Source organism: Prionailurus bengalensis, chromosome B1, assembly GCF_016509475.1.
Source record: "Prionailurus bengalensis isolate Pbe53 chromosome B1, Fcat_Pben_1.1_paternal_pri, whole genome shotgun sequence".
Classification (NCBI taxonomy): domain Eukaryota; kingdom Metazoa; phylum Chordata; class Mammalia; order Carnivora; family Felidae; genus Prionailurus; species Prionailurus bengalensis.
In genome coordinates this window covers 120,655,258-120,681,293 of record NC_057344.1, presented here as the reverse complement: position 1 = coordinate 120,681,293, position 26,036 = coordinate 120,655,258, and the positions used below count along the sequence as shown (strand labels likewise).

Sequence of the window (26,036 nt, the reverse complement as noted above, 5' to 3'; positions counted from 1 at the left end):
CTATTTCAAGTTTGACACCCTTCAATCTTTATAAGAAATCTCTCTACTTCAATTATACAATGTGGTTTGTTCTCACTCTATTTGAGTTTTATGAAGACAGGTACCAGGGTTACAATATGTGGGGTTTTTGTTTTCATATTTTTTTGCACTTAAGTATATAAAAGCATATATGGTTTTTACCCCATATCCCAAATCAGTAGCAAAATATGAACTGTAAATGAGATCACCACAGTTCCTTTCCATTATTTCTTCCTTTCCTCTTTCACTGAGACACACTTGCTTGCCTCTTCCTTTTATGCTATTGATTGTTGATCATTCGGTTCCCACGTTAGGAAAACATTGCCTCATCAGCTAATTCTTTCTTGATGTTCTTTGCATTTCACAGGGTAAGAGTCTTTCATCACATCTTTGCTTTTTTTTTCCATAGCTCAGGCAGCTCTATTAAATAAAATTGCCATCATTTCCCAGAAAGCCACCCATTCAATTAGAAGAACATTAATTTACCCCAATTCTTGCCAGAGCACAGAAGTAGTAGCAGAATGTTGGCACATACAGAGTGTGTTAACATAGCCAAAGAGAAGGGTGTAGAATAGGAGATGGAAGAAGAATTCAGGGTGCACAATCCTAACTTACTATTTCAGAAATTCAAGAAAGTACCAGCAAGGAAACTAGGCAGATAAACCAGAGAGATACAGTAAAATTATGTTGGCTTTTGTGAGATAATAGAAAATATGTATGTTTATGTCCACCCCCCAATTCCTGGCACAGGACTCCTGAAACCTTGTAATTTCCTCAAGTTATTTCCTGGATGGCAGGAGTGTTTTTTGCTCTAAAGAGGAAACCCTGAATGGGCTCCTGGATGAGGACTAGGCATTAAATACACCAAGTCATGATTAGCAGCAAGGAATCTTCAGCCCCAGTCCCCCATTTTCTGGAGAAGGGCGAAGGGCTGAAAATCGACTTCTTGATCAATTGTGCCTATGTGAAGAAGTCTCCATAAAATCCTACTAGTAGGAGATTCCCAGAGACTCCATGTTGGCAAACAAATCCACACAGGAAGGGTGATACATCCCTACTTGATGGGAACAGAAGCTCCTACACTTGGGATCCTCCCAGACTTTGCCCTATGGATTTTTTCATCTAGCTATTCACCTGTACCCTTTATCATATCCTTTAATATATTGGAAAATGTAAGTAAATGTTTTTATGAAGTCTGTGAGCCACCCTAACAAATTAATTGAACCTGAAGAGGGAATCATGGGAATCTCCAATTTGTAGCCAAATTAGACAGAAGCTATGGATAACCTAGGAATCTACTACTAATGATTGGCATCTGAAGTAGAGTAGAAGCAGTCTTGTGGAACTGAGCCCTCATACTGTGAGATCTGACACTATCACCAGGTAGATAGTATCAGAATTGAGTTAAATTGTAGGACACTCAACTGGTGTCATAAATTGCTTGATGGGGGAAAAACTCCGCATGTTTGGTGACCATAAATGAAGTTGAGAGTTATGAGTGTGGCAGAACTGTGAAAGAAAAGGAGACACACATAAAAGACACAGGAGGAAAACGGAGTTTCCCCATTACACCTTTGCAGAAAGTATTGAGATTCAGCCGATGTTATCTAAACAAATAATGTCATATATCTGAGATTCAATTTCCTCATTGTAAGTTTGGGGTAAAAATAATATCTACCTCAAAGATTGTTGTAATCTTTAAGGGAGATAAAATTAACAATAATTACCCAGCACAATATTTGGTATGTGACATACACTCAATAGATCATAATTAAAAGCAATTCTACTTTGTCTTCCCTCAGTTTCTGGGCAGACAATGACTTTGATAAACTAACTTTAAATTATAGGAAAAGTGTGTGCTTCCTGGATTCTGGTAGAATCAGAGGGTAAGAAAGCTATTAGAGACAGAGAAGGGGAGCTGAGGGGAGTTATCCTGTCCTCTAAAGGGATAAATTGGCTCAGTCTACTCATTATAACAATTATTATTAGACAACCTTACCATGATAATTTCTAATTCACGGGACAATCCTACATGGTTGGCATTAATAGCCTCATTTTATAGATGACGAAACTGATGTTTGGTGAGTTCCAGTGTCTTGCCCATGATAATAAAATTAGGAAGAAGAAGATGTAGGATTTGGACCCAAATCAGCCTGGTCCCCATGCCTGCTCACAGGACACCACAAATTTCCTTTACTGATCGATTTATTTCTGGATTATTTGTTAATATTTATTTCCTGCTTCTGACCCATAAGATCCATGAAGAAAGACCAATCTTTTCTGGTTTTGCCCATCCTTGTATCTTTGGTGCCAAGCTTAGTGCTGAATTCATAGTAGAAACTATGAATAATTGATGAATATTAATTGAATAAAAACAAAGATGAATAAATGATAAAAGTGACCAAAACCACATCAGTGTGGTTCATTAGGACACTTTATTAACACTCTGGAGGATGGTCAGAATAATATATCAATCTACTAATTCCAGAATTTCTTTTGTTTTAAACCATCTTATGGTTTGTTTTTGTTTGTTTTGTTTGCTTTAGTGTAGTGGACACTCAAGGCTATGTTAGTTTCAGGTGTACAACATAGTGATTCGGCTTCTTTATACATTATGTTGTGTTCACCATTTGTCACGATGCAGTGCTATTACAATACCATTGACTGTATTCCCCATGCTGTGTCTTTCGTCCCCATGACTTATTCATCCATAACTGGAAGCTGGTCTCTCCCTCTCCCCTTCACCCATTTGGCCCCTCCCCACACATCTCCTCCCTCTGGCAACCATCAGTTTGTTCTCTGTGTTTATAGGTCTGATTCTGCTTTTTGTTTGTTTGTTTATTCATTTTTTTTAGATTCCACATATGAATGAAATCATACTATATTTGTCTTGACAGTTGAACCATCCTATGTTTGAAATACGACGGCTGTGAAGTTCTCCTATTTAGAATTAAGCATTCTAACCGCTTCACACAGCATAACGTGTCAGAGAGAAGCTCTATTTCAACCATCACCACCGTCTCCTGCCCCTGGAAATGTAACTTATTAATGCAAAACCGAACCCGTGGTTCATTTTATTAAGAGATATGTTTCTGATTTTTTCCATTCCTTGACTGTTATACTAAACCTACTTTGTGTGAACAACCACAAAAAGACTAACTCATCTTTCTTAAATGAAAAGTTTTTGAAATCTGTGTGCTCAGATCTGCGTTCTCTCCATCTTTTTCTCCACATAATATGGCAGAGGATCAGGTTCATTAAGCTTCGAGAATATGGAGGAATTAATATGGATTCACAGTCCTCCTTAATGACAGAATTCTTGATTTAAGACTAATCAAGGAAGGAAAATGAACGCTGTGCATAGTGTATATAGATTGGTAGTAAAACTATAGCTATAAATCATGCAAAGAGATGACTGCCTATTGGGGGAAAATTTTTCAACATCAATGGACAATTTCCCATTTTCCCATCACACAGTTCATAGAACCAAGATCCTTCTTCAGAGTCTATGCTGCTGATTTGGGGTAGAATGTAATTTCCCTTTCAATTTTCAATTGCCACTGAGTTGCCCTTGGCATTTTGCAGAGCAACACAGTTGTATGTGACCTTTCTGAGAGCTACTCAGCTACTGGGACCCCAAAATGTCAAGTGCAACTCAGTTGCTCTCAGAAATTTTCCACTTGCAATTCATTTGTACTTGAAATTGATCACATACAATGTAATTGAAATGCAAACAGAAAAAAAGACCTTGTAGACTCTCTTAGGAAAATTAATCCATATCATTCATTGTGTATGTGAGAGAACAGAATGGTCTCTGTTCTCATTAGTGAAGAAATGTGGTCAAGTGGATTAAAGTAGGCCTTACGTCAAGTGCCTTGGATCCTACTCACTGGCTTGGTGACCTTGTCCAAGCCATTTAGCTCCAGGACTTCATATGTATATCACAGGCACTCTCAGGACAGAGGGACATATTTATCATTCTGTTTGTAAGCCCAGTGCCCCTGTATGCCCCTGTGATTCTCTGCCTCTCCCCTTTCCTTGACAGGGTGCTGGTAGAGCTCTGCAAAGGAACAGTTGTTCAAACCTGTGCTCACACTGTCCTTCAGAGGGAATCGAGCCTGCCTGTGTAACCCAGGTGTTTTGATTTGTTCTTTCCATCCTTCTCACAGTGACGCATCACAGAAACATTGAATGAAACCTAAGAAGGGCTTTGCTAAACATCTGCTAAGAGTGTTGGCATAATAATGAGGCGCTCTTCCAGCCTCCTCTTCAGAAATTCAATTCCTGTATGTTAGTGAATGGAGAAAGAGGCAGAAATCAACTACGGTGTGAATTGACATGAAAAGGTTTATATTACATGTGAAAAAAAATGCAAATATTGTCAAGCACTTAGATTTTCATTCAACAGCAGGATGAAATCTGGCCTTTTTCCCCTTAACTTTTGATGCTTATAGAGACTCTATTAAATATCTCTTTAGTAAGAAGTTTAATTGACCTAGAAGAGTAGTTTGTAACTGGTGGGGATTTGCCTCCCAGAAGACATTTGGCAGTGTTTAGGTACACTTTCAGTTGTCACCCTTGGGACAGTACTAATAACTAGTGGGTAAAGGCCAGAGATGCCACTATACCTAATACTTATAGAGCACAGGAAAGGCCCCATCACAAAGAATTAGTCAGTCCAAAATGTCCACGGTGCCAAGGTTGAGAAACCATGTAATGGATTGTTTCCATTGTTGAGACAAAGTAAACATCGGAATACTTCAGGGAAGGGCCGTTTGAACATAAAATCATAGATGCCGAATAGCTATCCACACAAATTGTCTTTTTTTCTTTAGATTTCGTAAATGCACAATATTTTTCATCAGCATTTTGAGTGTGTGCATCTTTTTCCCTCTAAATGTGTAGTAGGTGGAGAAAAAATGAGAAAATTGGCACACTGAGAAGAGCATCCTCTGAGGGACCAGAAGCATGGTAGAGTGAAATTCATGAAGATTGTGAAACTAGATGAAACGGAAGTAGAATCATGACTTAGCCACTTAAAAGCTGTGTGAGGGGCGCCTGGGTGGCGCAGTCGGTTAAGCATCCGACTTCAGCCAGGTCACGATCTCGCGGTCCGTGAGTTCGAGCCCCGCGTCAGGCTCTGGGTTGATGGCTCAGAGCCTGGAGCCTGTTTCCGATTCTGTGTCTCCCTCTCTCTCTGCCCCTCCCCGTTCATGCTCTGTCTCTCTCTGTCCCAAAAAAAAAAAAAGCTGTGTGACTTTGTGCAAGTTATATCACCTTGTTTCATTTGGTGAAAAAAAAAAAGAATGCTAAAACCTCCTTCATAGGGTTTTCATGGGAATTGAAACAACACATGCATAGTAGCCAGCACAAAGTAGGATGCAAAAATGGTAATCGCTGGATGAAGGGTATTCTGTAGACACAGAGGTGAGACAGGGTCAGCTCTTTGCAGGTGATATACCTTTGGCTTTTTACCTTGGGTTTCATATGCCAATATCTCATCTTGCATGACTTTTCCAAGTTGTTTATTAACTATCCATAATGAACACCACATTGCACAAATGGGACAGCCCCGTCCTCTTAGAATTTTCAGTCTGCATTTCTCTAGTCTGAGTCTTAAGAGCGGAATTAGCATTTAATGCCTGTTCAAAGTGAGTGTGACCAGATCCTATTGGTTACCTCCTAAGATAGCAACATTTCCTCATATAGGTATAAAAAGAGAGGCCAGAGAAGTTATTTCTGGCAATCACCAAGCTTGAACCAAAAGGTGAACTCATCATAATTTCTAAAGTATTATAGTGGCTTCTCAACAACCCAAAGCACTTCTCTGCAAAACAAAGATAAATTCCTAAGGATGTTACTAGAGTAATGTCTTCTCTTGTATCATTATTGAATACAAATGGTCAAAAAAAAAAAAATTAGGCAGTGAACCCAAATGAAATCATATGGGAGGAGACAAACCCCCAGATTAGTGCTATGCAAGCAGCCTGGTAACAGGAGGAAGAAGGATCTGCCTGCTCGGTGGTGGGTTGGAGATCTTGCTAGTAAACTCATTGCAATGGCCTCAAGCTCTAATTACACAGAATTCCACAAACCAACTGCTCTCTCTCCCTCTGAATGTCTCAACTTTCTGGATAAGAAACATTTCTAGAATAGAAATTATCTTATTTGCATCAAAAGGAATAAATATGCAAATAAAAACAGTTTGCATTCAACTCTAGTAAAAATTAAATTCCTTAGAAATAGAAAAAAATAATTTATAGTAATATTTCCTAGTTTGGGAGAAGATTTTTATGGGAACATGCCTATTAGACTTAGTTTCCATTACAAATTGGAAAGACAATTCATGCTTTCTCCTTAGGAGAAAATTGATATTGCCATTGAATTAGAATATTTATGCCATCTTCCATCTGATAGTTATGTGATTTCCAACTTTCCTTCTCTACCAATCTCAGAAGTAAGCCTCCTGTGTGCTGGTTGACCTCGGTGACCTCCTGTGTGCTGGTTGACCATTTGCAGATTCTCCTGTTAAAACAGGTCGGAACTCCGGACTATATACATCTCCCAGGCCATAAATTGCTTTTGTGTGGAAGACCTTCATAGTATGTGGCTGATGTGACTCTCTGTAGCCATTCCCACCCTAATGTGCCTAGTCAAATGTAGTGACCTGTGTTTGATAAATTTGTTCAAATTAATAACCTGTAGCTATTGCTAGCTGAATGAAATGGTGGTTTTAAGCCAATTCGAGTGCTCGATCCATCTTGGTCAATTTGCAAAGAAGCTATATCTCTCCTCTGAGCTTCAGTTTGATTAGCCAACTTGACTACTTATTGGATTAGAACGTTCTGCTAACTTGTTTTTGCTGGTTAGACAAGGGGGTTGTTTATAGTCATTCTACCTTTTTGTGATTAACTTTCCCAGGGTGTAAAGTTGAGGTAACAAGGTGGGAAGAGTAAGGCTAAGGGGATCAAATGACCACCCTCACTGACCTCCTTGATTCTCATTTCTATCCCCTCTCCTCAGTAGGTACTAATGACACCTTTGACCTTTGCTTAAATGAATACATCAAAATGGAGGACAGAATAGAAACTATGACTGGATCTTATTTGCCTTTGCATCTTCAGGACCTAGCACTGTAGTTGATTACACAGTAGCAACCTATTGAAACGTTGTTGAATGAATAATAAACACACTGCTGCTACCTGTGCAGTGACATTCCCTGAGAACCCAGAGCACAATACAAGTCTGCATATTTTTTATATCAAGTCTCTAGTTTCAGGAATAATCTTCAGTGAGAGCTCTAAACATTTTATGTTGCACTAACAGGCATGGAATATCAAGGGGTTTGTTGTGCGTAAGTCACATCTTTATGAACGCGTTTGGCTATTGCACAGACTTTGCATTACCTTAGCCACTTACAAAGTAATTCCAAATAAGTTTTGTCAGATGTTTTAGGAGAGTGGCTTTGGAAGGGTCCCTTTGTTTGAAACAGGCCACAAATGAAGGTGACATGAAGAATGTTCTTACAGAAGCAACCTGGGAAGACAGATAGTGCCAATGAATTCGTTACATTTCACCTTCTCCTCCTCCTCTGTTCTTCTGATAGTTCTACTTTGCTTAATGTTTTGAATATTTAATACTATGCTAATTTTCTCCATTTAGTGTCATTTCTATTCTTGAGAAAATTTTATAGAAGTTGTTCCTCCAATATTTAAAATAAATGGAGGTGGTATTTGGGACATTTGCATTGTTTGAGATTATTTTGAACCTCAAAAATTGTTTTTCTTTCTCTATGAACTTTTTTTAATGTTTAAAGGTGGTGACAACTACTAATAATGTAGTCATTTTCCTTTCTTCTCAAGTTCCAATTTTAGGTAGGAAAGAAAAATGAGATTTCACTGGGGTAGAGTCATCAAAGTTGATGTATGTCAGAATTGCCTTAATAGCATTTTTTTTGAACATTGATGCAGTAAAATATGGTAAAAAAAAAAATGTACCCTCTAAGAATTCAAACACATAAGGACAGGATCACCTCCATATATTATTTAAAAAATAGCCTTGGTCTGTGATTTAACTGTCTAGGTTTTCTATTACTCTAAGGCCTTGAGACACATAATCTCTTCCTCAAAACAGAGCCTCCTATTTAAATTCATACTTAAGAATTTATTCAGGATGCATGGGCCTAGAATGATTTGGGAAATAAGAATTGGTAGCATCTTAGAATGTCAGAGTTGAGTGAGACATCAGAGATCATCTGTCTGAACTCTGCCTTTATCAGCAATGAAATAAAGGCTCAGGAGGAGAAAGCCATTTCCCCATGTCACACATATTATTAGCATTAAGACAAAACTATGCCCCTTTCACTGTGCCAAATTGGTTAACATTCTGGCATACAGGATGTGGTTTTTGTTTTTTGTTTTTCAATTTCTGTATATTTACAACAGACTCTCGTGTTATTCACCACAAATCTTGTACAAAAATATGTACTTTCATATAGAACGCTGAGTGACCCATGACCCAATGTTCAATTCTCACGATACCATGGATTGTGTATTTACCTCTTATAAATAAAGGTTTGCGTGAGTGAACATGGTAAACAAAAAAAACGTGTAAAGCTTTTTAGAACAAAGGCTTTACTGGTAAATTTAGAATGTTTTAGCTAATATTAACTGTAAAAAAAGAAAGGTTCACGAATTCTTGTCCTTAAACTAACAGAGTATGTTTCCTTGTGATGCATGTTTGAGTCAGTGATCGTTTTGATGGACTAGCTCTTTCTTCAAGAAACGAGTTAATGTAGGCCTTTTTCCAAGATGACCTCATATTCAAAAACACCTCCTATCTTCCACAGCAATGAGAAAATGGTGTGTTTGGCAAAGTGCTAATTGCTAAGTGAGTCTCTGTAAGGAACTGAGGCTTGTCTGTAGGTGGTAGGAAGGGACCAGTTGAAATGGGTGCAGCTGGAGGTGACTTAAAAGGGAATTGCAAAGGAGATTATCCAGGTAGAAAGGGCCTTTGTACTGTGGGGTGTGACATACACCCTGCTTTTAAAAAGTTCTGTTATCAGCACTTTGATAACCATCCTGCTCAGACACCCTACTCCCCTTCCAACCTTCCCTCAGATCCCTGGCTCTCCCAACTGTAAGCCCTGGTGAAATCTCAACAATAAATAAATATGCTCTTTATAATTCTTAGACTAGAAACTCAGAGAGAGTGTAACGTTTACGATAGTTCACAAACGCCAGGCATCTGTTGTCAGCAGAACAACATAGAGGATGTAGCAATTAATGCCAAAACTCTGGAAAAACGAATTCCATGCCCAAGTACTCTGTAGCTCTAAAATTCAGCAGAATTGTTAAAACTGATCAATTAATGTACTTTTTATTTGGAGAATTTGTTGTCTGAACTTATCCTTGGATTCAGATTATTTTCCATATTAATGATGCCATACTACAGCTCCTTTGTCTTAGACAGTTTTAGTTACTATCTTCACAATATTGGCTAAAAAAATCACAAAGACTCTGCCTGTTATTAAAATTTCAAAAGTGTTTCATTTTTGCAAGACTTTTTAGAACTAGCCAATGGGAAAAAAATCAAGCATCACTTGTAAAAATTTTTCTAATATCCTAAAATATATTCACACACCATATATCCATCATTATATTTAAGGAAAAATATAAACCACAAACCCAGAACTTGCCATTAAGTTATACTTAGCATGTTTTCCAAATCCTAACAAGGCAGAAAATTGGTTTTCAACCAGAAATGTTATTATATGTGTATAATTTTTCTTAAACACATCATGCTTTGAAAATATATTTGCTTTTCCTCTTTGAAAGAGGATAGTAGAGCTGAATAGTCTTTCTCTTGACAATAGCTGGCAAACGATATATGCTTAAAAAATGCTTTTTGGTGTGGTATGAATTTTGGTGTGGATTAAATGCAGGTATGACCTTGAGAATAGATTGGCTTAAAGAATATTAAAACCGGGGCACCTGGGTGGCTCACTTGGTTAAGCGCCAACTTCCGCTTATGTCATGATCTCACGGTTCATGGGTTCGAGCCCTGCATCCAGCTCTGTGCTGACAGCTCAGAGCCTGGAACCTGCTTCAGATTCTGTGTCTCCCTCTCTCTCTGTGCCCCACCCCCACTCGCACTCTGTGTGTGTCTCTCTCTCAAAAATAAACATTAAAAATAAAAAAAAAAAAGATAAGGATATAAAACAACACCTGGGATGCATCTTCCAACCAGAGTGGTCAAGCACTGTCCAGCTGGACCACTCCCACTGTCACTTGCCTCAGCTCCATTGTCCCAGGAAATCCTGATGACCTGCCAATAAGAACGAGAGGCACAGTGTGTCGGAAATGCTCAAAGGTTCCTTTGAATCCCCTCCCTCCAGCTCCTTCTTTATCTTTAAAGGGAAATAGTTATGGAAGAGAAGAGACAGCAGTGTTATGGAGAACCAAGCAATAGATTGCAGTTAAAGGCTTGAGGCTCTAAATCACATTTCTACTAACAACAGTTCTGGGATTATTGTAAAATTACTTAGCCCTTTTACGAGTTAGTAAAACTTCCCCTTCCCTCATCTTTAAACATATGAGGTTGGTGTAAATTTCCAAGTCCTCTTGCAGTTCCCAGACCCTGTAATTCAGACTCCCCATAAAAAATAAATGGAACGAACCCTGGGATGTTCAATTTTCTAAAGTCAAGTTGTAAAGGGTATAGGCTTTTTCACTAACAAATGCCAGAGTTATACGGAACTTTGTGGGTGCTCAATAAATATTAAACAATCAATTTTATCTTTCTCTGCAAAATGAGGTGAGTAATGCTGACTTGTCTCATGGAATTTCGTGTGAGAAATAATAAACGAGAACAAAGCACTTTTCAGATAATGAAGTAATTCGAATAAGCCGCTTTAATATCTGAGGTCTAGCTAGGTGATGCAAGAATAAAGTGTCTTTTTTTATTATTACATCTGTGAGATACAGCAGTCTTTTCATCTGTTTAAGAAGAAACAGTCATTATCCTTGCTTATCACCAAAAGTCAGCATGAGTAATTTCTGTGCAAATGGGATTTCTCATGTGATTTTAACATTTATCATTTTTAGCACACCGCACCTTTTATCTTTACCTGATATCAAAATGGAATCATGTCTTGATTTAAGTAGTTTAACGAGGTGTTCCATCAGCATTGCACTATTCTGCCTAAAGAAAATGCTTTCTGAAATGACTGATAAGCTGCACAAATGAGAAAATTGTAAATTTAATAATCCTCCTACTCAAAATAATACAATCCAAGAATTGCTGCTAAGGAAAATGATGTATCGTGTTCTGGTTTCCTGGAGAATTCCACGCTCTGTTCTTTTTTATGTTTGTGTTCTATAAATATTATGTGCTATTTTTTTTTTACAGTGTTTCAACAAAAGACAGCCAGAAAACAATCTGATGGCGACAGGTTCCACGGTCCTAAGAGACAAGGTATTCACATGAGCTTCAGTTTATTTAATAATCTCTAAGTAAGATCTAAAGAAGCCTTATGAATATTGAATAAAGTCTCCGAGGATAGAAGTAAATAATTGTAAAACAAACAATAGTAATAATAACTGTGTGCCTGATGAGTTTTACTCTTAAATTAGTGTCTTGCCCAAATATAATTTTGCCATAATAAGATTAATACAAGAAAATTATTGTAATTTGTAAAGGCAAGAAACAGCCTTGTGAGAATGTTTGTGGCGATGTTGATGATGTTGTTAGCAGGGCTCTAGGAAGGTCAAGTAAGACAAATCCTCTAACATGCATGGAGACCATGCTCTTATAGGCCTTTAGAGAGAGTAGCCTCTGGAACGTAAATTGGGGGCAGTGGCGGACAGATGATTGATTCCGCAATGAAGGGAACCAGCGTGGGATGTCTGTACTCTGCACTGAACTCCATTCAAAGACGGTGCCCTTTTCTCACTATTCTCTTGCCTTCAGCACTTGATCCAGCATTTTGGAAAACACGTACTTGTCATGCAGAAAAGAGCTGAATACTGAAGCTATAGAGACATCACACACAGTGGAAAAATTTTCCTCTTGCTCTACAAAGAGGCAGCTGCCTCCGGTTTACCCTGACATCCGTGGTTCCTATTGAAAAGAGAAACTCTAGTGGGTTATTTATTGTGATCCTCCCCCGGCCCCCCGATAATAAGGGCTTGGTTAAAGTTCAAAAGTGAGAAATGTAAAAGGTGACAGATGTAGGGGGCTGGCTCTGATCACCAGTGAGCACGTGCTGATGCTTTTACCCTCTGTCCAACCATTTTTCTCTAAACCTTTTCAGATATTTTCTTATTATACCATGAAATCCCAGGATAGTTAAAGACTAATCACTAATTCAGTAATAAGCAGTTTTGATCAGCTAGTATGTCCCATGGACTGGATGGTCATAAATATCCGAAAATAACTTCAGTCCAAACAGCACTGCCTTGAAATTGCTACCAGTGAATTATTGAGAGAGACATTAAAATAAAATCAAGAGGTTATCTCACAGCAGCCACTAAACACCCCCCTAGCCAGTTTCCTTTTGTGCCATCATAGAGATGGCTAGGCACTGACTGCACCAACTTCTAACACCACCAAGCTGGTAAATACACCACCTTGGAGTGTCTGGGTGGCTCAGTCGGTTAAGTGTGTTGTTACCTCTGCTCAGGTCATGATCTCATGGCTCATGAGTTCAGGCTCCTCATTGGGCTCTGGGCTATCAGCACAGAGCCCATTTCAGATCCTCTGGCTCCCTCTGTCTCTGCCCCCTCTCCCCCATGTCTCAAAACTAAATAAACATTAAAAATAAATAAACATTAAAATTTAATAAACTTTAGTAAACTTTAAACATTTAATAAACATTAAAAAAATACACAACCTCAGTGGACCTGCTTCTAAGACAGCCATGGATTGTCTTCCAAACAAAGGTGTGTCCTTAAATGAGAGATCTTCATCCATCACTTCAAGTGGCATTTCCAATGGCAGCAAGGTTGTACTTAGGTCATTCTCCCAGTTAAGTACATGATGCTTGAATGCAGCACATAATAAAGCAGGATTTCTGGTCCTCCCTGAACCCATAGATATACTGATTACAAATTTATATGCCAAAAAAAACCCCTGTATTTGACACTTTCCATTTCTAGTGATTCACTAATATGAGGGAAAAGATTATTCTTTTTAAGGTCACCACTATCCTTCCACTGGACCTTTATACCTGTCTCAAGAAATAAGTGCAGAACTCCATATGAGATCATTGTACAAGGAGAATCAAACAGTTCCTGCAGGATTAACAAAGTAGAGATTATTCCTATCAGGACTCCCCCCACATACCTCACAGCATTTGGGAAAGAATAAAGAGAAAGGGTGCTTTGAGCTCTTTAGGAGAATATTTCCCTGAAGCATTTTTAAATAAATTATTCAATTTTCATTATTCCAAACGCTGTTGGAATGAAGGGGGAAACGTGAAGAAGGCCACCAGAGATGAAGGAAGCTGACAAATAGCAAAAATAATAAAAGATCCTTGGAATTCTTGCTCTTACCGGTTGTCCTCTGGCTTTCCCCCAGAGAGCAGCCTAAGGAAAAGCTGTAGTGTCCATGAAGCCTAAAAGAGACCAATCATTCTTCTATCGTTTGAACAGAAAACTAGTCTCTTCTGTACCAGAAAAAAAGGGGACAGTGAAAGGAATCAAGAACCTAATTGTAAAATATTTTATTGGGTCAAACTCTGCCCATCTCTTGTTACCTAATTGGTTTCATCAAGGTCAGCGATCGCTAGATTTTTTTAAAATGATTTTAGGGCGAGGATGCGGAAATTTTAATCAAATTTGGTATGAATTTTTTCTCTCTAGATATTTAAACCCAACTTATTGATAATATTTGAGATTAGTCACCTGAGACCAGTTTCCCTAGATCCCTCCAACCGAGGACATCAGTAATTCTGCAGAACAGAAAAGAATATTGTTCTATTGCAAGGAGAAGAGGAACATTAAACCTCATAGAATGTTGGAAAACCTCCCTGATTACTGCAGTCTTCAGGGAAATCAGAATCTACTAGGAGAAGAGATAATTAAGAATAATTGGGAAGATTTTAAAATTAAGGAATTAAATACCCCAAAGGGTTTACTCTGTCCAACCATTTTTCTCTAAACCGTTTCAGATATTTATGACCATCCAGGCCATGGGACATACTAGGTGATCAAAACTGCTTGTTAGTGAATTAGTGATTACTCTTTAACTATCCTGGGATTTCATGGTATAATAAGAAGAGCAGTACCTGCTTCACCAAACAGAACAAAACAAAACAAAAAACAAAAGGCCCTTTTCTGAAATGTTTGTCAGAATCAAGATTTTCTAAAGGGACTAAACAGGTTCTCTAAGGAAGGATAAAGAAATTATTTCATTCTTTCACTATATGCTGGAAGAAAAAGGGATTACAAGAGCCAACTATTTTCCCTCTGAAATTATAAGTGTTTCAGATGCCCTACATTCAAGACTGCCAAGGGATTGCCAGGAAGTTACATTATTGCTAAGTCAAGGAATTTTCCTGAGGAACAGAAAAAATTAATTGGCACCATTTCCATGGAAACTTAACAGATTTCTTGAACTCAATTTTCACATCCTGAAAAAATGTAAGGAAAATGGTGAGGATTTTGGATCACAGATAAAAGTTTCCATCAAAATACAGTCTTAAAATCCATATTCCTGAGTTGGTTTTGAAATTAGAAAAATGCCAGAGTGGTATCACAGAATATGCTGCTAGCACATTCCCCCTCTCTCAAAACTGAACTTCTCAGAGTGGTCAAGGGTTTATTCAGAGAGGCACCTGGGTGGCTCATTAGTTTAAGCTCAGCTTAGGTCAACTTCAGCTCAGGTCATGATCTCACGGTTTGTGGGTTCGAGCCCTGCGTTGAGCTCTGTGCTGACAGCTCAGAGCCTGGAGCCTGCTTCAGATTCTGTGTCTCCCTCTCTCTCTGCCCCTCCCCCACTCATGCAGTCTCAATCTCTCTCTCTCTCTCTCTCTCTCTCTCTCAAAAATGAATAAACATTTTAAAAAATTTAAAAAAAAACATTGCAAGCCAGAGAACTGAATTTTGTCAGTGGGTTTGAAGTTGATCAGAGCTTTGAAGGCTGCGTCATGTTAATGACACTCATAGAGGACTGATTGATAACCCTTACTTTCAATTTATTAAATCAATACTAGGGGAAGTTTCCTTCCCAGTGACTGGAATGCTTGGATTCATTAGGCCCCTACCAAAGAATAAAGTTTCTATGAAATAGTATTAGTAATTAGAAGACCACTAGGGAACGCGATCAAGTCAAAGAGGGCTGGAGGAATGTAAGGGCTGCTTCTTCAAAGACATGGAAATATCTGGTTAATTTTCCCAGCCTTAAAAACCATATAATAGTCTAGGATGCTCACATCTCCCAGACCTGTTACACCTTTTCTTTTCCCTCTGTTATATCTTTTTCTTGGACTTGCCAAGGGGCCCTTTCTATCCTCACCAGAATCATTGGCATATCATTAGTGTAGTCTTACCTCAAATATGATACATAGCAGCTAATGAGGTTTAGCACTCCTAACATTCTGAACTGCCTTCCTGTGACTGTGGGTCACATACACAGATCTCCTCAGTCACACAGTTAAATAATGAATCTCATCAAGAGTGTGCTATTGCTGTCACTCTGGGAAGGCAAACCATTTCTTTGGAAGATGGGGTCAGATGGGAGGTAGGGGGAACATGTCCATGCTAACTACCTGCCTATTTTCAGTGACTCCCAACCCTTGATGAGCCTAAGAATCATTTGTGGAGCTTCTAAAATTTGGTTGCCTAAGTCCTACTTTAGACATGGCCAAAAATGGAACACATGAGAATAGTAATGAGCAATAATCTTAAAACCAACATGCCAAAGAGAAAATATAACCAAAAGAAACTTTTCTGAAGGCCACATTGTGGTCAAATTTGGCCACTAAGTGTGTTATATTTCAGAAATCATCTGCACAATATAATTTTAATTTTTGCCATGTTTAAACCATGCTTAAATTCAAGTTTCAGGTAAAAACTCCAACCACTCCCTAATATATTCCTGTATCATTTGCTACAAGACAACTTTTGCTGTTACCATTTATTATCATGCTTTCCATGTTTTCTTATATTTGAGGCACATCCCGGTAGACTCATAATTCTATAAAAAGTGAAAAAATAAAAGGTATATCAATAAAAACATGAAGGAAAGTATATTTATTTTTCATAATGAAAACTATTCACATGTGTTTAATACTTAGGCACTAAATCTTCTCTGCTCAGTAACTATCTGCCTAGCCCCTGGTACAGTCTCTGTCTGCCCACTGATTCTTCAATACAGACTGAAAAGTCATTATTGGCTGGCCTTTTCAGGGAGTGTGAATGCTCATGGGAAAGATATAGTCAGGGAACACATCTTGTTTGTGTTCTCCAAATGCCCAGTGCTGAAACAGTCTGATAAGTGTGAAATACCCAAACTTTCTGTAAGTAGGAGACCTGGAGAAATGGTGATATTGCCCTTAACATGGGGGAAACGAGAATGCTGGTCTCTGAGGAATTTTCATCAGGCTGTTTTTGCTAGCATTGAACATATTAAAAAGGAAAGACAGAGGATTACCAAAATGTGGTCATTTGTACTCCATAAAAGAATAATGGCCTCAGTTATCTTTTTCAGTATAACTTACATTTCCATTTTCATAAAAATTTTGTTGTTGTTGTTGAAGCCAGACCTGGAAAAACTTGTGTAATAGCTGAGTTCTTGCCTGCTTTTGGTGATGTGTCAATAGCCCACAGTAAAGAGTGAGGAGGAGGGATTTAATGTTACACTTTGCATCCTGAGACCACCAAATAAAGCTCTGTGATGGAAGGATGGCATGGGCAAGAAGAATTCTTATGGTAATTCATGCCGGGAGTTAGTTGCTTACAGACCTATCAGTACACAGCGCCAAGGAATTATGTTTCACCTGTGTGTGACAAAGCTGCCCTAACAAATGCGCTAAACCCTGGGATCCTGAGTTGTGAACTGCAGTGACCAATGTCCTCTGCAACCTAGAGCAGAGAACAAAATCTGAGTGAACACAAGGAATAGAAGCAAAGGATAAATAAACACTAAATCTCCTGGTGAACATGATTCTATAGGTATGTTCTCTTTCAAGAAGGACTGAGGAAGAGAACAAATAATATGAGAACTTCAAAAACCACTCCAAGGAAAAGGCAAGATAATTTATTCATGGAAGACTCAGGATAATTATACTTCTGTAAGTGATTTGTTTCATTAGTAAGATTGTCATATATCTTCTCACAAAGCACCATGCCATCAAAACGTAGATAATGGGAAATACACACACACACACACACACACATACACACACACACACACACAGAACATTTCAACTCACAATTTGTAATTCTTTTAATCTGAAGTTTTTACAAATATTTTAACTGTGTAGAAAATTGCTTTAAGGTAGTAACTGTAAAGAAGTATGGATTATTTTGAATTTTCATTTATTAAATTTAAGCTAAACTATTCAACTTTCAGGTTCAGTACCTGACGCCTGTAAATAAAGAATTTTTCAGAAAAGTGTGAACTCACACACAAATTGAAAATACAGAGGAGAAACAGCAGTAGAAAGTCTGGGATGAAGGCCAGGCTAAGACGAAAGCAAAATATATGAAAGACATTTTAGGTGAGAGGGCAGGATGATATGAAATATATGACATGCAGAAAAGGGATCTAGTGACAAAAGGAAGTATGGTAAAAATAAAATAAGCTTAGAAGCTAAAATTTCAGCAGCAAGTTAAAATCCACATTGGTCACAACAAAAAGACCTGATGGTGGATAAAAATCAAGTTATTGAAGTTGAGAACATAATTGGAGAAGGGTTTGTTCTCAATACATAGATAGACTAGAAACAATCAGTTTCTGGAGAAGAGAGATCCAACTCACGTATAATAGATTTGTTTGTTTTAAATAGAATACAGAATGCAGTCAATGACATAGCTAAACAAAGCTTTATAGAACAGGGATGTGGGGCTCAATATAGGTTAACTGTGACCCAGAAAACAATAAGGAAATTTAAAAGCACCCTCACAAATCTTTTTAATTATAAAGATGAAGAAACAATCCTAAAGTATTGAGAAAATATGTTAACTTAGATTTTCTATTTAAAAAGAATCAAAATCAGGGGCGCCTGGGTGGCTCAGTCAGTTGAGCGTCCAACTTTGGCCCAGGTCATGATCTCATGGTTGACTAGTTTGGGCCCAGCATCAGACTCTGTGCTGACAGCTCAGAGCCTGGAGCCTGCTTCGGATTCTGTGTCTCCCTCTCTCTCTGCCACTGCCCCCACTCCTGCTCTGTCTCTCTCTGTCTCAAAAATAAATATAAACATTAAAAAAAACTTTTTAAATCAAAATCAGTTTTAAAAAACAGAGAATCTGTGTAACAAAAATATGAGATAACGGATTACACAGTTTCTTAGGAAAATATTGCAGCTTAGGAAGTTTATCTTTAGTGTGGTATTTCATTCCTGTAAGGAGAAATCAAATGCAGCTTTTGGATAACCAAGGTTTTAGAAGAATTAGAATTTCTATGTCATGAAAGTATTGCCCAAAATATATTATGAATAAATAAGAGACTAAGAAAAATAAAAAGCTTAAAGAGAACTTATGGTATTAAAGAATTTGTGGTGAATAATGAATTCAATAAAACATGGAATTGCATTTAAATAATTATTGTAGGGTTGCCTGGGTGGCACAGTCAGGTGAGCATCTGACTTCGGCTCAGGTCATGATCTCACTGTTCATGAGTTCGAAGCCCTCATCAGGCTCTCTGCTTTCAGCGCAGAACCGCTTGGGATCCTCTGTTTCCCTCACTCTCTGCTCCTCCCCCACTCTCTCTCACACACGTGCTCGCTCTCTCTCTCTCTCTCAAAAATAAATAAAAATTTAAATAATTCCTGTAAATATACTTAAAAAATGTGAATGTAAAATGTTGGTGATAAAAAATATGTAATGCAACAAATCATAACCTGAATTCGATGCTCAAATAATATAAAATGGTCTAGGAACTAGAAGAAAATACAAAACTAAAATCATGCCCTTTTCTTAATGACTTAGTAACCAAAAATATATAAGATAAATTATATATCTGAAATTTATTTTAAAAGAAAATATGTACTTTCCAAATCACTTAATATTACATGTGTGTGTATAGATATATGTGTATATATACGGATATAGATAGATAGATAGATATACACACATATGTATATGTAGTCTTTGTAACAAAAGTCAGAAACTAGTATTTTTAGTATGTGGAAAATTATTAAGAGGAAACACAGGAGTAAGAGGAATTCTGGCTAAGTTGGCCTAACAGGGCTCTTGCTGAAGGCAGGGCAACGTGATCAGATATCACCTAGGGGGCGATGGAAGGTCAAGGAACCCAATCAGATACTGAAGGTAATCTGATATCAAGGGTGGGGGACCCTGATTAAACAATAAACAAACTTAGCAGATTCTTATGAACATTGAGCAATAGGAAGACAGACAGGCAAGTACAAAAGGTGAAGCCTCACTGGAAAGAGGTCTCAGAGGAGCCTAACTCAAGTTAAGTCAAGGGAGGAGCTCTGTCAATATGCAGCCCCAATTTCAAGAGATGTGGATACTTTGCTTGGAACTTACAAATAATTCAACACTCCAGGTCTCTCCTAATTTACCCATGTGCCCCAGAGTTAATTTACTTGCCAGTCCCCTAGCTGTAGAACAAAAAATAACTTCAGATTTAAATCTTGGTCGCTGGGTGTCTCAGTTTCATTACCGACAGATTCTTTCTAATTACTCACAAAATAATATGGCAAGATGGTACAGTACGGTATGGCATTGGTATAGTGTATCTGCCATGGCTTGGAATGGTATGTATTCCATGGGAAAGCCTAGTAGCAGAACGGGAGAGAATTTTTTACTGCAAAAACCATATCATGTATCATCGCAGAAAGCTGGAAGTTAAGAATCACAGAGGGGCGCCTGGGTGGCGCAGTCGGTTAAGCGTCCGACTTCAGCCAGGTCATGATCTCGCGGTCCGTGAGTTCGAGCCCTGCGTCAGGCTCTGGGCTGATGGCTCAGAGCCTGGAGCCTGTTTCCGATTCTGTGTCTCCCTCTCTCTCTGCCCCTCGCCCATTCATGCTCTGTCTCTCTCTGTCCCAAAAATAAATAAAAACGTTGAAAAAAAAATTTTTTTTAATATAAAAAAAAAATTAAAAAAAAGAATCACAGAAATTCCAGAACAAAGTAATCTCTGATACCATCACAATAGAACAACTTGTGTCATCTTAAGATAATTTCCTTCCATGCTTTGTCTTATGAAAAACATTTATATCATTAACATTTTACTGTATATACAAATTAATATCCTGCTTTTGCACTTACTGTGATAGGATAAGCACTTTCTATATTGCCACATGATCTTTTTAATTATTGTTATTATTTTAATGATTACTTAGTATCTATTAAGTAAATATTTCATACTTTAAATTCTTTGTTGTTGGGCAATCAAGTTGTTTCCTTTCAAATTTTCAGTAAAAAAATGTTCTTGTAGCCAGTCACTCAGTAATAGAAATAATTTTAATGAAAAGCTCAATTTACTCTCTTACCTAATCTGAAGATTCATACACTCACCAGAACAGTGTTATTTGATGTTTATATGAGTGATATTTGATTAAATAGAAAATCTTGTAAAGAGGAACTGATCCAAGAGGAACTAAAACTCTAGAAACTGTAGTTTATCTTGAAGTTTTTACACTAAGAGACCAAAAGTCTGCAATATGTACAGTTAGCAATCTGGCAAACACGTTTCAACAAAAATTACATTAACCTCATACTAACTTTTCTGAAGATAAACTAATAATAAATATAAAATGGAGGAGGAAAGAAAAAACCTTCCATCCCCCATAAAACAGTGATCTAAGTGCATTAAAGCAATTTTGCACACCCTACTAAAAATTACAGGTTGCATGTTTTGGTTTAACTAGTCTGCCCTTGGGAAGAAAGATGATTTAAGTGCCTAAATCATTTTGTTTTGCAACTTGTCATAGCTAATGGCGGGGGGGGGGGGGGGGGGTGGCGGGGGGCTGGGAAGGGGGAGGGTAGTAAGTAAAAGCTGAAGTATGTAAACTTGGTCTAATTATAAACAGCTCACTTCCAGAACTTCATCTGTCTAGAACTGATACTCTTAACTTTCATTCTTTTGTTCTCTCTGCACAACCACACAAGACTGAACTCTGCCCCCCCAAAAGTCATCTTACTTATATTTTAGTAGTGAAAATTTGAAAGGTGAAGGGTAATTGAAATGAATATTGGTTGTTGTTGTTGTTTATTTTTTATTTATTTTTGATAGAGACAGAGCACAAGTAGGGGAGGAGCAGAGAGAGAGGGAGACAGAGAATCTGAAGCAGGCTCCAGGCTCCAAGCTGTCAGCACAGAGCCCGATGTGGGGCTCGAACACACAAACCGCGAGATCATGACCTGAGCGCAAGTCGGACGCTTAACCAACTGAGCCACCCAGGCGCCCCTGAAATGAATATTGTTAAGATGATTCAGTAGTTTTTGAATTTAGCTATACCTGCACATATAGCTAAACAAGCTGGTACAGTTTTCCAGGAAGACTTTCCTTGAGATAACTTCAACAAAAGAGAAAATCCAGCTGCATGGGTTACTTGAGATAAAAATGCATTCACACTTAGTCAAAGGGATGACAGAAGTGAGGTGCTAGTTAAATGTCTTAGCTATTAAATGATGGCTCTAAACCTCCGTACTCTGGCAGGAATGGCACATAGAATTCGTTTGCAAACTGTACCTTATGAATTGGAGTGGATTGCAGAGGCCTATCAAAAGCAAATGGTATAAGAAGCAAGATCTCAATTGTTATCTGTGCTTTTGGCTACTGAACCAGTGAGCCCTCTGGCTGACTTGTGCTTCTCCAATTCTCCTGGGATTTCATGCTCCGTCATCCCTGAAGGAAAAGAGTTAGAGCGTAGAATCTGTTGACATCTTGTTAGTTCTGGGGGAAGAGGACTTCTGAAAGAAAAGACAGCCAAGAAAGCCCCCGTAGGAATCAAAATGATTGGCCGTGGAGCAGTTTTATGTGTATGCGAATCTTTTCAGAAAGGAACCGTCTCTGTGTCCCCATTTCAAGATTTCCTGCTAGAATCCTTCTCAAAACTGAGGATGCTACTAAAGGTCATTCCAGGACAAGCCCAAGGTTCAAGTCCCCTTGAAATACTTAAAACCTGCTCTCAAGTACTTGAAAAGTCTGTTTTCCAGACTAACCAATCCAAACACTATCACCAAATCCTTAGTACTATAGGATTTGAATGCCCTTCCATTTCTAAGTCCTTGTCTGTCTGGTCTAGTGACGGTCTAGTTAACCTATTTCTTTCTTGAAGATGGGCTCCGGGGAATGAGTGATTCTTCAGGGACAGTTCACCAGTACACAGCTAGATTGTCTATTCTCTCCTAGACTCTGTGAACATATTTCGATTTGATAGTGCATGAGACATAGACTGCTAAGGAGTTACCCGGTCCTTCTTGAGACAATACAAGAAATAGGTCGGACTTATTAGAAATGTATAAATAAGAAGGTACAAGCTCAACTAAGTTCTGCAGACATGCAGATAACACAAGTGTGATGCCACCCAGTGACCATAAAGAGGGATACGGATTGGGATAGTCTGGAGAGCACATAGCATCCTTAAAGGCATGTAGCTTCTCTTATGTCTTTAAACATCATGTGGGACAAATAAAGCACTGACTTCACCCATGGTCTGTGGCTCAGGCTGATGTATGGTGTGGCATTAGCAGCCACACATGGAAAGTTGGACCACCCAATGTTCTGATTGTTCTGAGCAAAATAAACTCTTTTGGAAAGAAAGCAGTTCATTACAAAATGAGCGGCAATTGCCTATTTTAAATCTTTCAGGAATAAAGTTGCAAAAGCTCCTAAAACTTTATAACACTTGGATGTTGGTTGAGATCTCTTTTCCAAAAGCTAGAGATTATGTTTATTCCACATTTATTCCACAAATATTTATTATTGATAATAATGCTAATATTTATTTAGCTTACCATTTGACAGGCACTATGCTAAGAACTTTGTGCACATTATTAAAAATAATCCTCACTAGGGTGTCTGGGCAGCTCAGTCAGTTAAGCATCTGACTCCTGATTCCGGCTCAGGTCATGATCTCACTGTTTGTGAGTTCAAGCCCCATGTCAGGCTCTGTGCTGTCAGCACAGAGCCTGATGGGGATTCTCTCTTTCCCTCCCTTTCTCTGTCTTCCCCTCCCCCACTCTCTCTCTTTCTCAAAATAAATAAATTACCTTAAAAAAATAATCCTCACAAAAAGAAAGCGAAATTGGTACTGCCCACAGCTAGTAAAATGCAGAACTCTGCTACTGTTCTTTCTCTACCTGTCCCTTTTTCTGTTTCCTAGTGATGACACGCATTCTTTTTACTATAACCCTAGGTAACAGACACAACAATCCTTCGAAATGCATTAAAAATTTTGTACTGATTTATTCAGTGACTGCTTGTAGACTGGCAGGAATAAGAAACTCAACTGATTTGTTTTTAGAGTGTTTTTCCCCCCAATTGACATATATAATCTTCTTGTTAAAACATCTTCCCCTCATATTGTAGACAGAGCTCGGCTGGAGAGTCAGGCCTTTTCCACTGTGAACTGCCTTGCTGCTGGGCAGGAAGAGCTCATCCTTCTTCAAGAGAAAGTCAAGAATGGGAAACTATCTGTGGATGAAGCCCTAGAGAAATTTAAACATTGGCAGATGGGCAAGACTGAACTGGAAATGATTCAGCAGGTAATAATGACCCCAATCCTTTCTGGAACATTCACCTCACTGGCAGCGCCTGTCTGTAAATGCCTAGTCTTTTTACAAGAAACACAGGTAACTATTTGTTTGATTTTAACTACCCACACAAAAAAAAATGTTTTCAAACTACCAATTAAATGGCTGCAAACATCCAGATTTCATGTTTACAAACCATTGGTGAACTCAATGCTGGGACCCACTATATCAGAGCTAACACCTAATCACCTTATTAGGCTGTTCTTAGTATAGTGAATATTTTATGAATCTCGTTGCTGATATTAAGGTGAAGCATCTTTACATTAACACGTGCTCAACATTCTGAAGAGTGTGTTATGTGGACCAGACTTAAAGGGAAGAAGAAAATGATTTAAATCATGTTAGGCAATATTCCTCAACAAAATATAACAAGTTTTCTCTCCTCTTCCCCTTAACCTTTGGGGGGGAAAAGCCCATATAAAGTCAGGATTTATAGAGATATGCTGCCAAGCATATTAACTTCAGATAAGCTTGTCTTCTATAAATAGAATGTATATCTTGAGAGGGTATTAGAGTAGGTGGTTCTGAGATGAGACTGAAAACAAAATATACCATATACATCCCATGACATTCCTCGGTGAGGGGTATGAGGACTGTATTCTCTTTTATCCCACAGGCTTTCCTACTCCCTAAATAGTCCAACAGTTTTTCCTTCTCATCCCAGAAAACCCCAGTGCCATAGAAACCAGTTCTCGGGAACTGTTTGATAAAACACATTTAATTAGCTAGTTTAGGCCGAAGTACAAATAATCATTAATAGCTTAATATGCTACCTTTCCCAAGGGATCATTTTTGTTGAAAAACAATGCGTAGGAAAACATTTTTAAAGAACAGCAAAATGAATCCCAATGATGAAACTCCAAACAAATGTGGCATCTAGGCAGAAGGTAGTTTAGGCAAGGGACTTTCCCAGCTCATCTGAGATCACTTCTTCTCAGAAGCCACCGATCTCGAAGGGCAGCTCTGGTTGTGTGGGTGGTGGCTGCACCTGGGCCTGTTTCGCCAAACAGATGCGAAAACATGCTGATTGTGCAGTTCTGCAACTGATCTTAGTTCATGATCAGAATGACAGTGCTGCCTCTCAGTCTGGGCCAATGCCATCGCCGTCAAACAGCTCTCTTAGCCTGAAACAGATAAAATGTGCCTTAGTGCCAACCTACACACCCACTCTCCTAGCCTTGTTAGCTTGCAAGTTCTGCTGAAAATAAGCCCGTTGTACTTCACCCTCCTCAGATCATAAGAAAGCTTACAATTTAGAGGAATCCAACTGAAATACCTTCTTGAAAATTATCTCACTAGTTGTTTTACGAAAGGCTTGGTTGTTTTTAATTTGTGTGTGTGTTTATATTTAATATTCTTTTAGAAAGAAGTTAAGGCGGTCTATTAACTACTTCTAGACTGATCTGACTTATCCAATATATAGGGAGAATGGGATAATGAATATAGTTACTGTTTACGCAAAACAAAACAAAATTTAACCTGTAAAGCCAAGGAATAGGCACTCAGCCTGGTTTCCATAAAAGCCAAAAGTTCAGTAACTTTGACTGAATACTGTTTAGTGAATCAGTCCTTTTCTTTTTTTTATGTTTCCAGCTTTAATGAGATATCATTGGATAAACTTAAGGTGTACCGCCTTGTCGATTTCACACACTTACATATTGCAAAATGATTACCACCGGAGTGTTACCTAACATCTCCATCATATCAAAAAATTATCATTTCTTCTTTTGGGTGAGAACATTGAATATCTACCTTGTTATCAACTTCAAGTACATAATACAGTATTGTTTAGTATAATCACTGTGTTGTGCATTGAATCGCCAGAACTATTTACCTTACAACTGGAAGTATCTACCCTTTAATCAACCTCTTTCCCTCCACTTCCGGGTCACTGGTAACCACCACTTTACTCACTGAGTGCAGCTTTTTTAGCTTCTGCATATAAACAGTATCATACCATGTTTCTCTTTCTCTCTCGGACTTTTTTTACCTAGCATAATGCCCTCAGGGTCTATTCATGTTGCAAATTGCAGAATTTCCTTCTTATGTATGTAATCACATCTTCTT

General features: G+C 38.2%; 1 protein-coding gene across 2 annotated transcripts in view; it reads left to right on the top strand.

Annotated features, from left to right (window-relative positions):
- BANK1 (B cell scaffold protein with ankyrin repeats 1) overlaps positions 1-26,036 on the top strand; it is a 308,779-nt gene that overhangs the window by 271,696 nt on the left and 11,047 nt on the right. For both annotated transcript variants that reach the window (XM_043571701.1, XM_043571693.1), the window contains exons 11-12: positions 11,428-11,493; positions 23,746-23,921. In XM_043571701.1, coding sequence (XP_043427636.1) covers positions 11,428-11,493; positions 23,746-23,921 — 242 coding nt within the window. The remainder of the gene's footprint in view (positions 1-11,427; positions 11,494-23,745; positions 23,922-26,036) is intronic.